The sequence below is a fragment of the Poecile atricapillus genome, chromosome 4 (genome assembly GCF_030490865.1).
Source record: "Poecile atricapillus isolate bPoeAtr1 chromosome 4, bPoeAtr1.hap1, whole genome shotgun sequence".
Classification (NCBI taxonomy): Eukaryota; Metazoa; Chordata; class Aves; order Passeriformes; family Paridae; genus Poecile; species Poecile atricapillus.
The window spans coordinates 48,699,941-48,714,787 of record NC_081252.1 but is presented as its reverse complement, the minus strand read 5'-3'; the positions used below and the strand labels follow the sequence as shown (position 1 = coordinate 48,714,787).

Genomic DNA, 14,847 nt, shown 5'->3' with positions numbered 1-14,847 from the left:
GCTAAAGTGAGAATTTTCCTAGTTCTGATGCAGGTTAGTCGAGAAGGTCTTACTGGAGCACATACATGTTTTCTGCTTCTTGGTGACCAGAAGAATTAAATTAGACTAATGTCCCCGCCACCTCCTATTCCCACCATGAAATGGGCTGATGGACAAGAAAACAGAGCCCTCTGCTTTGGGTCAAGATGAGTACTTTGGGCTATTTGGTCCTGAGAGTTTTGGGATATGGTTATGCATGGGAAGAATAGGAGCCCCAGGCAGTATGGAGAAAAGTCAGAGGACTCTACAGCCCCAGAAAAAGAGTTTCTGCTTGGAGCTTAGGGTACCAGAGATCTGACATATTCACAGTAGTTCAGGTAGCTAGTTCAGCAGAGAAAGACAATATTTAGTCCTATTCTAAGCTCATCTTCCAGCTGAAGAAAGGAAAAGATAAGAAAGATGCACGTGGTCTTGCTGCAGTGGATCTTGGTCTCCTGTCAATATGAGAAGACTGTGGACATGTCATCTTTCAATGCCACCCATGTGGCTGCTGCCAGCATGACTCATAGGCACTGCCTATTCATGGTGTGTGATCCATTCCATGGAGGAACTGATGGGATGCTCACTTATTGCATTTCTTCCTATCTGGTACAACAGAGAGTACCTTTAGCAACATTTGAAAACATTTGTTGATGGTTCTGTTTTTACAGTGTTTAAGTGTTTCTTGTTCAATACACCAAAATCACATGAGAACTGAATCACATTCACCCATCTCCAAACTGTGTGTGGCAGTCTGCACAGTATGAGAAATTGATAGCAATCATTGTATATTTCAAGCTCAGTAACTCAGGCATCAGAAGAGCCAACTGCATTTTTTTCAAATTCTAACTAGATTTGTAATGCACCTGGTAAATGTCTACCCTTTCAGAAGAACAATTTCACTTCTGCTGAAATAAGCATCAAGAATACTAATGCAGGTCAAGTAGTTTATTTTTGGTATGAGCAACACTGTAAGTTGGTATAGGCAAACCCATAATGAATCTAAAATGAGTAACGAGTAGTTGCCATTGTATGATTTAAGATTATTTAAACAAAAGAGAAGGCAGTAAGAAAATCAAAGAAAAAGGTTCCTGAAAAGACAAAAGATAAGAATGTTACAGCTGAGTTGCTTTTTTTGCATTTGCTGTGACACTGTGGTGGGAGAGCAACTGTGGAGGTAAGTGGAGTCTCAGATAAAGGCTTGGAAAAACTCTAAAACGTGTTGAGAACAAAGAAGCCTTGAATCTCTGCAAGAATGCTTTTGAACTTAAAGAGCCAAATCTGAATGAAGAGTACTACCTCCAGTTTCCCACATCTCCTGGGACAGCTGGTCAAAAGCCTGGTAAGACCCTGTTAACAGAGTGCACTGAGTCAAATTTTCCACCACACACAAATCGTTTCTCTAAATGATATGCACCACACTGTTCTAGTTGTTTTAAGCTGTTTCCAAATTGAATAACTAAAGCAGTCTGGGACGGGGTCAGTGTCTAGAAAGATAAGTTGAACTCTGGCTTATTCTTGGACATCATCTGTGTTTTTGGACAAGTAATTTCATCTTAGGTGACACAACAAATGTTTTTAGCTTAATAGAGGAAGCAAAATTTATGATTTCTGAAGAGAAGTTGAAGCATTAGGGGCCTGTAGCTTCCTTCACCCAGGAATGGACAAGAATCTCTGTTGTGCAAGTACACTATTCACTTTCTGTTTTCCCTCTTTTACTGATCTGTGAAGCTGAATTTCAGGTCATACTGGAGACAGTCAGTGAACTGAATTTTTATTATATGCTTCAATTGAGATCAAAATGTCAAAACACTATAGAAAAGTAAATCTTTATTTTTAGCCACAGAGAGGAAATGCATATACTTGAAAAGTCTGTCCTTGTGAAATGTCTGCAGCACATTTGCAGAGGCAAGAAATGCAAGTACTAAGTGCTTTGTCCTGAAAAGACACTTCCATTGAATAATAATTAGTTCTTGTAAGTTAATTAAACCAAACCCTCCTCCCTTGCATACCAAATAAGGTCTTCATGACTTCAGGATGCTGGGATGCAGTTCAGGGTCCAACAATATGCCACCTTAACCTCTACAATATGTGCCTGTCAGCAGTCCTGAAACACTTGTGTTCCTCTATCTCCAGCATACTTAGGTATTAGCTATTGCATTGTTATTTTGTTAATAAATACTTTGTCCTTTTGCTACCACAAAAAATTCCAATGACTTCCTGCTGCTGAAAACTGACATTACAAAACAAGAGGAAGGTGTATATCAAAATGAAACCAAACAAAGGAATTGTACCAGAACAAGGTGTTCCTAATCTGATTAATAAAGACAACAGTCTGTGTTCATCTTTCTTCCAAACTTTTTACTTAATAAGGCAAAATATGTATGAAGTACAACTTACCAATTTTATCCATCCCTACTGTCACTTGGCAGCATTTTCAGCTGATAAATTTGGTCCATCTATAGGTCTGCAATTTGGAGAATAGTCTGTGGATCTACTTGGCAAAATAGGATGTAGTAAAAATAACAGTACTGGCATAGAAGGGAGCCCTGCATTTTTACAAGGATTTCTATCATTGCATTTCTTAATAATTATTTTTCAACTAATTTTTCTGAAATACCACTACAGTTATATCTCACTTTAGTCACTGATAGTGGAACAAGAAAGACATTTCCCTCTTTTGTGGTCCATTCTGCTTGCTTTACCTCTTGCAACAACTGTACTGAAATCACAAAGAAATCACAAAGACTCTTTCTAGTGAGGTGAACATGAGTTGTCCTGTAAAGCTTGGTTGTACTTAAGTATTAAATAATAGTGCTTAGCACTTGTGCAACCTAATGCCTTACAATCTTCAAAGCACTTTACAAATCTTAACTAGTTAATCCCCACAGCAGCCCTGAGTGGTAGGCTATAAAGGTCACACATTAAAAATCTGCCATGATACAAGCTTGACTGTGTGGTAAGCCTATGGGAAAAAATATCTGCATGATTATGTTCCTGAAGCCATGAGTGTTTAATTTTATTGGACTGTAACATGGCTTACTTTCAGTAAATTTGTTCTGCTTTCTTATCCCACTCAAATCCATTACACACTGCAGCATGGCTCAGCACACAGTATCATCAAAATTTTGAAGATTTTTTTTATTACTAAAACTCCTGGAAGCAAATGAGAAGCAGAGGATATGAATTTTATTTAAGAAATGAAGTTTCTATTGCCAGTGATTGCAAAGACCATACAAAGGGTCAGAAAGTCCCTAAAGACTGAAGCACTCAGGACAATAACTACCATTTTTAGTAACTTTTGAAAATTGGACTTTTGTGATATTGAGATTGCCATACAAACAAAATATGCTTATACTCAGTTTCACTGGGAAACTTAAGCCTTTAGAGACCCATTTCATTTCATTTTGGGAAATAGCATGGTTTTTCTAGCTCAAATTTTCTTTGGATTTTCATGTTCCAGAAAAAAAAATTGACATTACTGCTGAAGAATATTATTCCTTTAGCTTTTGCAGGTCTAAAATTTCCCACGAAGTGGAACTACTGCTTTTAGTTCACTGTAGTGCTATCACAAACACCACTGCTTCCATCTGTTGTTAGTTCTCGTGGAAAACTTTTTAAAACAACATTACAGTTTGACAGTAACATAATTCTATGTGAAGACCAAATTCACCGACCAAAGGTGTAAGTCATTAGCTCATGACTACCTCTCAAGCATCTGCATAGAAAATAAGCCACACAAAGGTGTTTATTCTTTGTAATACTTACTGTAGAGAGGAAACAAAGTCTTTGACTGATGAGGCCTTCTTTCAACAGAAGCAGACATAGAGGTTTTGTCACAAGTTTTTAAAAAAATCATCAGTTTTCCAGAATGTCTTCTGAGACACTGCAGCCTTATTTATAAATACAGCATAATCCTTCCCCTCCAAGGCACCAGGTAACTTAATGCTTCCTTTTGCTTTCAAGTACAACTGTCTCTTTGTAAAGCTTGTAATTTGAGAGCTGATCCTTTGTAATAAGGAAGCTCTATGATATCATGAAGACTGACCTCGATTCCTTATTTCCCTACTGCTTCAACCTAGAAACTTTTATTTCCTTGGGTTTCCTTCTCTTTTCCCCCCTTGCTTTGTTTTTATTCCTTTTTCTTTTCTTCTTTTGTTCTTTTTCCCCTCATCTTTGGAGAAAAATCACAAATTGCCTTTGAAGGAATAATTAGCAATTGCTGTAACCCTATGGTAAAAAGCTTTACCTGATTGACTGCAAAAGGTTATCTAAGGGGAAAGGTTTCAGACAGGCCAGGCAAAGAGCAATCTCCAGATGAGAGATGATAAGGGATGAGCACAAAAGAGATGCTAGAAAGTAAAGGAATAAATGAATGGGAATGCAAGAGGCAACATAATTAGCCAGTCTTACATGCTTGCCACTACACAATTTCAAATGTTCCAAATGGAGCCTGGTATTCTGCAGACAAACAGTAATTAAGTACAGGGTAGCAATGCACAGGCACAAGAGGTCTGAATAAAGGTTTCATGGGCAGCCTTCTGGCTTTCCCAATGTTTGGTCACTTAATTTAGTGACCTAAATCCTTTTTAATATAGAAAAAAATTATTTTAATGAGGTCTTTTAATTGTTTAGGGAGGAGGGGTTGTTACAGACTGCAGTTTATTATGCAACTGTAGATGCATAGTACTCCAAAGGAGAAGGTATTCTATTTTCATTCTGCCTAAATTTGTATGACAAGACCAAGATGAGATGGGGTTGGTTTGGGTTAATCTTAATAAAACCTTAATGAAAATGAGGTTTTCTTTTTTTCCTAAAGTGTATTAAGCTACATGACTAACATCTGTTTTAAATGCATCAGAAGCAGGAAGTCTGGAGAGAATCTATAGGACTGATACATAACTGTAGTTTAAAGGAGCATCCAGGAAAGATTAGGTGGTAAGGAAAAATGCTGTGTGAATTCCCCACAGTAGAGTTTTATGAGTCTACATCAGAATCTTTTTCTGAGAAGGTTGGATTTGAGGCAGTATTACAAACTGAAGAGCTTTTAAAATAAGCAAATATTTATGTCAACAAATAACATAAGGTAGTATTCATACTTGAGGTATTTTCTGAAGGAAAATACATTCTTTCATGAAGGAAGAATGAAGAATACATCATCTTCGAAAAAAGTATCTGAAAGAGCCTGGGAATGGCAGACCCTAACTTGTCTGTACCAATTTAGCTGACTCTGCATTACAGAATTAAATTAGCTGAATGTACGTGGAAGTATGGCATAACAGGGACAAGTCAATACAATGTTTGCAAAGGACATTTATGTCTTACAAATTAGTCAAAGCTCTTTGAAGGTGTTAAGAAGGTTAGTTATTATCTAACTTCTTGATTCCTTCATAATGGAGACTTAGAGTTTCATCATTACTCAATGACTTTGGTACATTTAATAGAATATTAGTTTTATGTGTCTTCAGTATGCTTATTCTCAACTTGTTCTTATAATCTTCCCCCAAATCTTTTTGTTCAAGTGGGATTGTCAAAATAAAGGGAATACATGTCCTTGAGTAATTTTGTCAGTCTTGAAAATCCCATCAGTGCACACTCGTGTTCCTCATAATCCCGTCTTCAGGTACCTTAATACTGATTTGAGCAAAAGACTACCTGTAACAGTAAATAGTTCAATACATTCAAGTATTTTGTGCAATGCTGTGCTGAGTTCCCTGCCTGTCATACTGGCTGGTATTATTTCACTGCATCCTTCTGTATCTGTAATCTCTTATACATAATTTGTAAGTTCTTGGGACAGGACTATCTCTTTAGCTCGTGTTTATTGTGCTGATTGTATCGGGGTCCTGGTGCACGCCCGGGTTTTTGCATACTTGTGTAATAAACACCTGTAAGTATATGGGAGTCTAGGAACAATCTGCCATTTTTACACTGCTTTAATAGGAATCAGTGCGGGAGTAGGGAAAAAACTATTCACTCTCAAGAGTCGCGGGATGGGAAGACTTTCAGACAGGACCTCGTCACAAAGGTTAGCTTTGCGCTTAACCTTTAAATGAGCAAGGGCTAATCTTCCTTGGCCGCTTTTGCCATCAGCACACACGGCTCCCATCACCATGGGTTCAGAGGAGCTCGGGGACCCTGCTGCTCCCCCGCACGGCAACCCCCCACTTCCCTGACGGAGCATCCCACCGTCACCATCACCTCCATCAGCACCACCCTCCAGGCAGAAGACGCCCGAGGGACGAGACAAGACCGCAAGGAGAAGAGTTAACAGGGAATTGATAACCCGGCCCTTTTTTTGTCTTACCCCGCCTCCTCCCGCTTGCGGGGAAGTGAGGGATCAGGACGCGCCGAGCGGGGGTGGCCCCGGCGGAGAGGTGCGGGGAGGGCTCCCCTCCGCGCCGCTCCGCCGGGGGCCCCGCGGCACCGCCCGGCCCAGCCCGGCCCGGCCGGCCCGGCCCGCACGGCCGAGCGCCGCCCCCGCCGCCGGGGATGGAGCCGCCGCCGCCCCGCGGGAGCAGGTGAGCACGGCCGGGAAGGTGGCGCGGGGGGATGCTGCGGAGGGCAGGAAATGAAAAGCGGCGAGGAAAAACCTGGTGGTGGGGAAAGCGCAAAAATCCCCACCCCAACCTCACACCAGCCAAAAAAAAAAAAAAAAAAAAAAAAAGCGTCGCGGTACATTTTTTGCAGATTGAGATGATCGTCTTAAAAACGCTGCCCGCAGAGCCGGGAGTCGCCCCTCTGGCGCTGACCCAGCCCGGGAGGGAAGGATTTGGAGATTTAACTAATTTTTTTACACACGTGTCGTGACCCCCCAGCCCTCGCTCCCCCCACGTCACATTGTAATTGTACGGAGCCGCGAGCTGCAGAGCTGGGAACTAGCGTGGATGCTGGAGCTGAATTTGGTGTAGCAGCTGGGGAGGGGAGTTTTTACGAAACGTGGGGAGGAATTTACCACAGCAATAATAAGTTTTTCCGTGGTCGCCCGATTAGTTAAAAATTAAGTACGCGCTGTGCGTTGGCAGACAGTCCTAAGCAATGAACTGGAGCAATCCTAAGCCATAATAGTTCATAATTATTTTCTTCTTTTCCTAGAGAATTCTGAATACTGAGGTATTGCCTCCACATAGAGCTCTCAGCATTGCAGAGTGTTTTCTGCTTAATGAATGTTTGTAAAGGGATTTTCATTCCCACTGGGCATCGGTGGGTACATCCAGAGCTCAGGGAGTCAGCTCACCAGTGCCTTTTCTTTTGCAAAGAATTTCTGGCAGGATTCAGCAGCCCTGCTGTGTTGACGTAGTGCACAGGATGACATTCCTTGCTGATATAGTTGCTCAGGTGAAGCATGCTGCTGGAGTTTATGATTTTCTGCATGCAACTCGAGAAAGAGATAAGAAAAGCATTCAGCAGCCTCTCCATGAGAAACAAAACTGATCTTTCAGGACTTTTTCATGCCCCTTAATGGACCCTGGAGGGTTGGCTTCATTTTAGTAATTTGTTTTCAGTCTAGTACATAAATATATTTATTTCAGTAATAGATGCTATATATAGACCATGTCTTTGAACAGAATTTGAAAACAGCCCTACATCAAGGTATAAATACTTCCCATGCAAACTCTCAGATTTGCAGGTATTCTGCCATCCATTCTGGATGGATGAATCAGAATATGGGACAGTAGAAACAGTGTGAGGCTTAGTCTTGAAAAATATTATTTGCAAATTCCTGCCTTTAGTTATTATTAATGGGCTACCTGAAGTCAGTAAGATGGTTTACAGCATACAGTTCAGCAGATATTCATGTCTTTGCAGTACCAGGATCTACATGGGCCAGTTTATAGGCAGTAATAGTGACAGAATTTTCTGTGTGACAGAAAACCGTGGCTTGAGTGCCAAATGTCTCTTAAATTTATGAAGATTAAAGATTAAAGAAATTGAAAAACTATTTCAGACTTCTATATGATTGTGAAATAATTTTTAAATGAAAAAACAAAGAGTAAAGACACTGGCTGGTACTTCAAAAATTATTTATGTACCCTCATAAATGGACGTAGAAGTATCAACTGAATTCCTGGGAGAAAAAGAGCCTGTTGGAAACGAAAATAAATACTTGTGTCATAGCCAGGCTTTACATAACTGACTTAAACTCATGTGACACAGAATCCTGGCTGATTTTTTTTCTCAGAAAAGTTTAAGTGGAACACAGTTGGACGAAAGGCATTGTATAACTTGGTTTATGTTTTGCTGTTGAAAAATATCCCATTTTGAAGAAAATTCCACATTTATATCAACATGTAATAATTTCAGAGAAGTTACTTACAGGTCAAATTTCTTCTAAGCTAATATTTCTTTTGATGCTCCAGATATTGATGTTTGTAGGTATCAACTTTTTTCCCTGTCATACAATATTTTCCTGATTTTAAGAAGAGAAATTACCCCTAGAAAGGCCATGGGATTAAAATATTTTCCAAATAGAGAACTTTAGTAGTATTTATATGAAATTTCAGCTCCCCCAGGGAGCCTTTCCATGCTGATGAGGAAAAATCGTATTTTTCAAAGGCCTTTCTTGTCTTTAAAATCGAGGTCTTAGAAATAACAAGTTATGTAAAAAGGTATCGCTCATACTATAGTGCACTTAAAATGAAATAATCTTTGAGTGAAGGTCTGGTGAGTTATGAAAACGAAGGTTCTTTTGTAGGAACATTGACTACAGCACTGCTAGGCCTTCACACTGCTCAGTCTACTACAGTTGCCGCTGGAAGAAGCTGTTGGTGACAGACGCTTCACAGAGGGCTGCTCCTCAACCTTTCAGTAACAACTTAATGCAGTTTTTCTGTGTCTAGGTCTAAATCTGAACCCTGATAGGATTACTGGTGTATCTTCAGGAGCCTTTGTCAGCTGCATAAGCACCCAATTACTATTAGGGAGTACTTAAGACACTTTTGAGCACTAGCCTCAAAAACATATGAGATAACTTTTTCTTTTTTGAGAAAGTAAATATAAATACATGACTTCCTATAACTAAAACATTTTTTTTTAAAAAAAGTGTTTCAGTCAGAATTTATTGTTTTGTAAGGTAAAAAAAGAAAGGCATACTGACTGATTTCATTCAGGTGCTCATCTACTGAGGTAACTTAGTACCTAGCACTGTCTACTACAAGATCTTTTCTTATAGAACTGTATTTGGTGAGTATGTTGAACACCGAGTACATTTGTATATGAATATTTTAAGATAGGAAACGATATGTTCAGTTGTAATAAACATGATAATCAAGAGTAGTTTATAAAATGTATCAAGAGAAACCACTTAGTAGTTCTGTAATTACTGTAATTGATTCTACAACATTTTATTTCTCATCTTGAGATCAAAGGTAACCATTGGCAGCCTCCATTTGAGATTCTACTTGTTAATGTGCTACTTATCTTTCTGTCTCTGAGATTTCAGCAGAAGATATGTTTTCAAGTAATTGACTATCTTAAGTCAGTTTGTAAATCATTCTAAAAAGGGAGGTTTTGTTTATTACACCAAGTACCATGCAAGCACCAGCAGTGATGAGCTCTATGACTGAAAAAAAGAAAGAACTACGCTACATAAATTAAAACTAATCCAACTAAAAATAGTACTCTGAATACAAACCCAGAGTGTGAGGAAAGAGAAGAAATTTTAAAAATCGTAATTCCAGAACTGTAGAATGACATTCAGGAATCAAATATTCCTGTGAATATCCCTTGGCCTAAAGAATAAAGACATATGGAGAGGATACTTAGAATGACAACGGTACTTGTAAAAGACCACCTTGACTGATTCGTCAGAGAAGATGAAAAGCACTAAATATTTAATGCTTGTGTAACTGCTGGAAAATGAGGAGACGTGATAATTGTATACAAATGTTTGAGACGTACAGTTACCAAGGAGAAAAAAATAGCTGCATTTAAAGCTTATAGGTAGATTGGCCAGAGGTTCTGAGATACTGATGCAGGTCACAGAGTGTTTTCTGACAGGTGCTTAACCGACTTTGATTTTTAAGACCCCATTGGTGGAGGCTCCATGTCCTACCCAGTCCACAGTCATTTTCCAGTGCTTTTTTGTTCATCTTCTTTTGTTTAAAGTGCCCTATCCATATCTTCCTTGCTGTAGCTTAAGCTGCTGTCTTTTGTGTACCCTTCAGTTTTGGTAAACAGGTATTTCCCTCCACTTTGCAGCAGCCGTTTTTGTTATGAAATGATCCTCTCTCATTCTGGACCAACACTCCGAAACAAAAATTTCTTTCCCCAAGATTTACGTGATTTCTGATCTCTTAGATATGTACAATATCTCATAATTGTTCTCTCCTATTTTATTCTTGCTGGAAGTTTAACGTAATGCTCAACTGGATATGCCAGCAGTGCTGAATGTAGGAGAAGGAAAATCTTATGTAACTTGCACGTATCTTCCCTATTTCTGTGTTCTGATCCTGATTTTTTTTTAATTTTCTTATTTTTTTGGCAACACTATATTGCTAAAACCATCAAAACAACATAGTGGTATTAAATCTGTGAAATGTTATACAGCCCAGATCCACTTCTGCAGAGCTGCTGCCCATCTTCCCATCCTGCCTCCTTCAGTCTTTCTTTGTGCAGTTGGTTATTCATATTGAAAAAGTAACGCTTTGCTTTTTTCTTTTGTGATCTGTTTAAACATTTGATTTCTGATATCATTATCCAGCTCATTTGAACCCTGATGATTTGGTCTGTCTGCAAGTATCATACGAAGAAATTATTGAGGCGTGTCCAAAGCATATTTCTGGACCAGTTTGCTCAGGATATCCTTCCAGTGTGAAAATGAATTTTGATAACTACACTCTAAATATCCTCTTCAAAATTGTGCCAGCTGTACCATTCTACTGCAATTTCTAAAATCTAAAACAACTGTCCCTAATTTATTTTTTTTTTATTAGAATATGATGAGATGAGGGATTGTACAAGTTGCCCACAGCTTCTCAAAACTAATTTCTCGTGGCTCTGAGCCTGTCTAATCCAAGACCGGTGCAATCACTTCCCTACATACTGTATATTAGGCTAGTTGTTCAGAAACCTGTGAAATTAAAAGCCCCAATCTATTCTCTCCCTAAGTTCTTATCCCTTTGTCACTGGTGTATTGACACCTGGTGGCAATTAATATGAATAGTGAAGAAAAACCTAAATATTTTGCTCTTCTCAGCACTACTTATTATGACACTTTCCTTCCTTCTTAGTAGGCTAAATTTTTCCTAGTCCTCAGTTGTCCTCTGATGTCTGTACAGAGTGTTTCTGTGCAGGATCTGAAGACCCACATCAGTGCACATCCAGCATCACAGGTTTTTGACTGTGTGGGACTTCATGAGGAAGGGACTCTGCGCTGGGAGGTGATTTATGAGTTTTGATGTGATAGTAAAGATGAACAGACATATAAAGGGACTTTGAAGCATGAGTATGTTCCTCCTAGCACGTTTTTTTAATGGCCAAGGGTCCATGTTTGTGCGTTTTCATTTAGCAGAATATTAGCTATCTACAGAATGGAGTTTATGTACTTAGTGAAAATAAATCTGTTTACAGTGCAATGTTTCAGGTACATAGACTATGACCCTAAATGGAAAACAGCAAGGGGAATATTAAATGATTAACTGATCCAAGAATGTGCAGTGAATAGTACTAGGTTTTGTCTGAACTGGAAAATAAAGCTAACAAAATGAATGTGACAGTGAATGGCTGTCATTTTGAATTACTAGAGCTTGAATTATAAGCTTATTTTGTCCAAGATCTTGTAAGAGCAGTCTCAGTCCTTTTAATGTTTTGCTGGGACAAAGTTCTATGTATTTTAGTAAGAAAAAATACGATAGTGACTTCAATTTAATCAACAAAATTACTTCAAAATGCTCATTTCACAGTTAGTGTTTCAGCTAACAGTGGTTCTTGTCCCAGCTCTTCATTTTTCAATTTCAGAATTTCCCAAATTTTACTGGATAAAGGGGTTTGAATCAGGATTTCAGCTCAAAAATGTTTTAGTAATGCTGCATGGAGCTCCCCTTGCTCTGATTTCATTTGAAGATGCTGTGCATTTTCATGGGATTATAATGGTTCATGCGTGGCTGAAATTAATTACTGAAGCTGTTAGCCTTATGTAAGAAAATCATCTCCTATTGTATCCTCTTGCTAAACTTTCATTGCAGCTAGTTGAACTGTTCATGACAGCATTCCTATTATTTTGTTTCATTATCATTTGTTTACTGATACAGCTGCTTTGCTTAATGATTCATATCTGGAAGCTGTTTGGTATGTCGGCATAGACCAGTTTGTTGTCTGCATTATTGAAACAAGAAATCACCATCAATCAGAATGGAAGTTGCTGCTATGATTTATAAATGCAATCCAAGTGTGAGCAAAGTCCTGATACAGGAATCTTAGGTTTGGTTTTGAGAAGGGCTGATGTTTTGCTGTTGGAGATGAATTGGATTTTTGTTTTTGCATGGGAAAAAATACTGTGGTTTGTAGTCCATTAGGCTTGTACACTTGGTTTTCATGGCTACCTGTATTTGAATGAAAAGACTACTAAGTTTTGGAAGTAAACTGGAGACATTTCTTACTGAATAGGTGATTCTTCCTATTCTAGAGATGAAGGGAGAAATACAAATTGGATTGCCCCACCTTTTACTTAGATGTTAGTAACAGCTATGAGTGCATATTATTGCTGGAGAGCAGGGTATTGAGGATGTAGACCTAGCCCTTGTGGTTTATCCTGTTCCATTTAAGTGATTAATTAGGTTATTGCATCCATAGCTGGAGTTGCATGTGCAATCAAGATTTATGTTGCTGTGGCAACAAAGAGAGACACAACTGTGCTGAATTTCCCAGATCTTTGAAGCAGTTCTTATCCAAAATGATACTGAGAATTCCCATCAGCATGTGAAAAAGAGTGTATCTAAGAGGGGCCCTCATTAATAGGCTGAAATCTTGAGCTGAATTGAGTGAATCCATGCTGCTCATCAAAGGGTTAGAGAAAATAGTTGCAAGTGAGAAGATGCGGAAGGCCTGTGGTGCAAATTAATCAAGAGCGATTGATTTCCAGACAAATAGGATCAATTCAGGAAAATTACAAGGTGGTTCCAAGAGGACATTGTCAAACCTTTGTGACGTATAGCAGTATTGTGTTTGGCCCGGATATAAAGGCAAGGAGGAGCTGGACATGAGCCAGGTCAAGACTTCACAGTATTATGCAGTATTACATCAAGTTCAGCAGTCATGCTGACATAGCACATGCTAAAGGAGATGGAGGAAGGTGTAATAAATGAAAAGATGGAAGATGAAAATCTTAAGTGACTGGGAGGAGATAACTTGAGGTAGGTGAGGAGGCCTGCAAGTGATTCGGAACTGCAGGTAAGTGTGAGAAGCTTTTAGTAGACTGTGATAGAGGCAGTGTTTTTGGACTGAACACTACCTCCTGTGCTTCAGTTTCAAGATACCCCAAGCATCTGGGAGCCAGCAAGTATTTTGTCCACTTGAGGATGAGGTGTTTAATGCCATTAGTCAACATTGTAAATTAAATGCTTTTAAAACCAACAACAAAATTTCAAACATACTCACCTTCCCAAAATAACCCCAAAAACCCAAACATGGTTTAAAAAAAAAAACCTTGGAAATGGGGGTTATTAATTTTGGTTGTTTTCATTTCAAGGTCACTTGCTGAAACGTATTTCTTACTTCAGCAGCGATAAAAAAATATCCAAGCAACATGACTTTTATTAAAGCAGTATCCTTGAAAAGTTAATTATCTAAAAGGTTGCAGAATGTTAATGGAAAGGGAAGAAATTAGATTACCTTAGAGCCAGAGAACTCTTAGTGAGATACATAGTGATGAAAATATATATTGTGTTTGTACAATTCCTTTTACTGTCTTGGAAGCTGTAATATTTTAGGAATTTTTTTTTAGCTTGGTTGGTTTTGGGGTCTTTTTAACAAAGAGGGAAAAGAGCAGTGTAGGAAAACGTCAATGGACTACAACCTATTTACTTTCGAATGATTTGTTAATGTACCACAGTTATATGTGATGGACTGGTGTCCACTTCCCAGTAAATTCAGCAGAATTGAAAACACAGTTTTGTCCAGTTTCCTCATTTAATAGATCAGCTGCAACAAGGGCCTGTTGGAATCTCATGAACGAATCACCAGGAGGATGGCCAGGAAGCACTGAAAGGGAGGAGAATCCTGCTCTTCCGTTATTATCCAAGCTGCTTGTTTGCTGGAGGTGTACATTTGGTGAGCTGCATTCACATTTCAGAGACTTGGCAAGACTTGCTGCAGAGTGGCTGAACAGCTCGGTGCCAATTTACTGCACACTCCCGTCTCTGCTCCAAGCCTCTACATGAGCCCTATAATAGGAGTGTAAGCACAAGAGAAGAAGAATTGAGCATGGGAAAAGTGTCCATAATTACCACCTTCTGCTTCTCTTTGCTAGTCTTACAGCTTCTGGGTAGCTTAAATGAGAACTGGAGCAGATGCTGAAGCAGTGGGGTTTCTGGGCAGATTTTCATTACCTACTTTACAAAACAGACTTTCCAATTATCCAGGAAGTTAAATCCAGAAGTTGGATGAAATGAATGTTTTCTACTATTCAAGTCCAACAGAGGCACTGACTGTTATTTTCAAGGCGAAGAAGTTGTAATGGTTGTTTTTGTTTAGAAAGAGAAATAGGAGCATTGAGTTTGGCTTGTAAAGTTATATGGGTCTAAGCTTCTGTGTTTTTTTGGTGACAGTATACTTGTGTGGATGTGGTACAGCTGCAGGTCTGGGCAGACTCCACATGTTCTTTGTGTTTTG

At 38.9% G+C, this 14,847-nt stretch overlaps 1 protein-coding gene across 7 annotated transcripts in view; it reads left to right on the top strand.

Annotated features, from left to right (window-relative positions):
* The window catches only part of TRMT9B (tRNA methyltransferase 9B (putative)), a 111,345-nt gene that overhangs the window by 86,661 nt on the left and 9,837 nt on the right, over positions 1–14,847 (top strand). For 2 of the 7 annotated variants that reach the window (XM_058838293.1, XM_058838292.1), the window contains one exon: positions 6,112–6,539. The exons of 4 other annotated variants lie outside the window; for them this stretch is intronic. In XM_058838293.1, the coding sequence (XP_058694276.1) occupies positions 6,511–6,539 (29 nt within the window). In that variant the 5' untranslated portion in view covers positions 6,112–6,510. Of the gene's footprint in view, positions 1–6,111; positions 6,540–14,265; positions 14,287–14,847 lie in introns of those variants that run through there. One more of the 7 variants, XM_058838298.1, reaches the window with a different exon arrangement.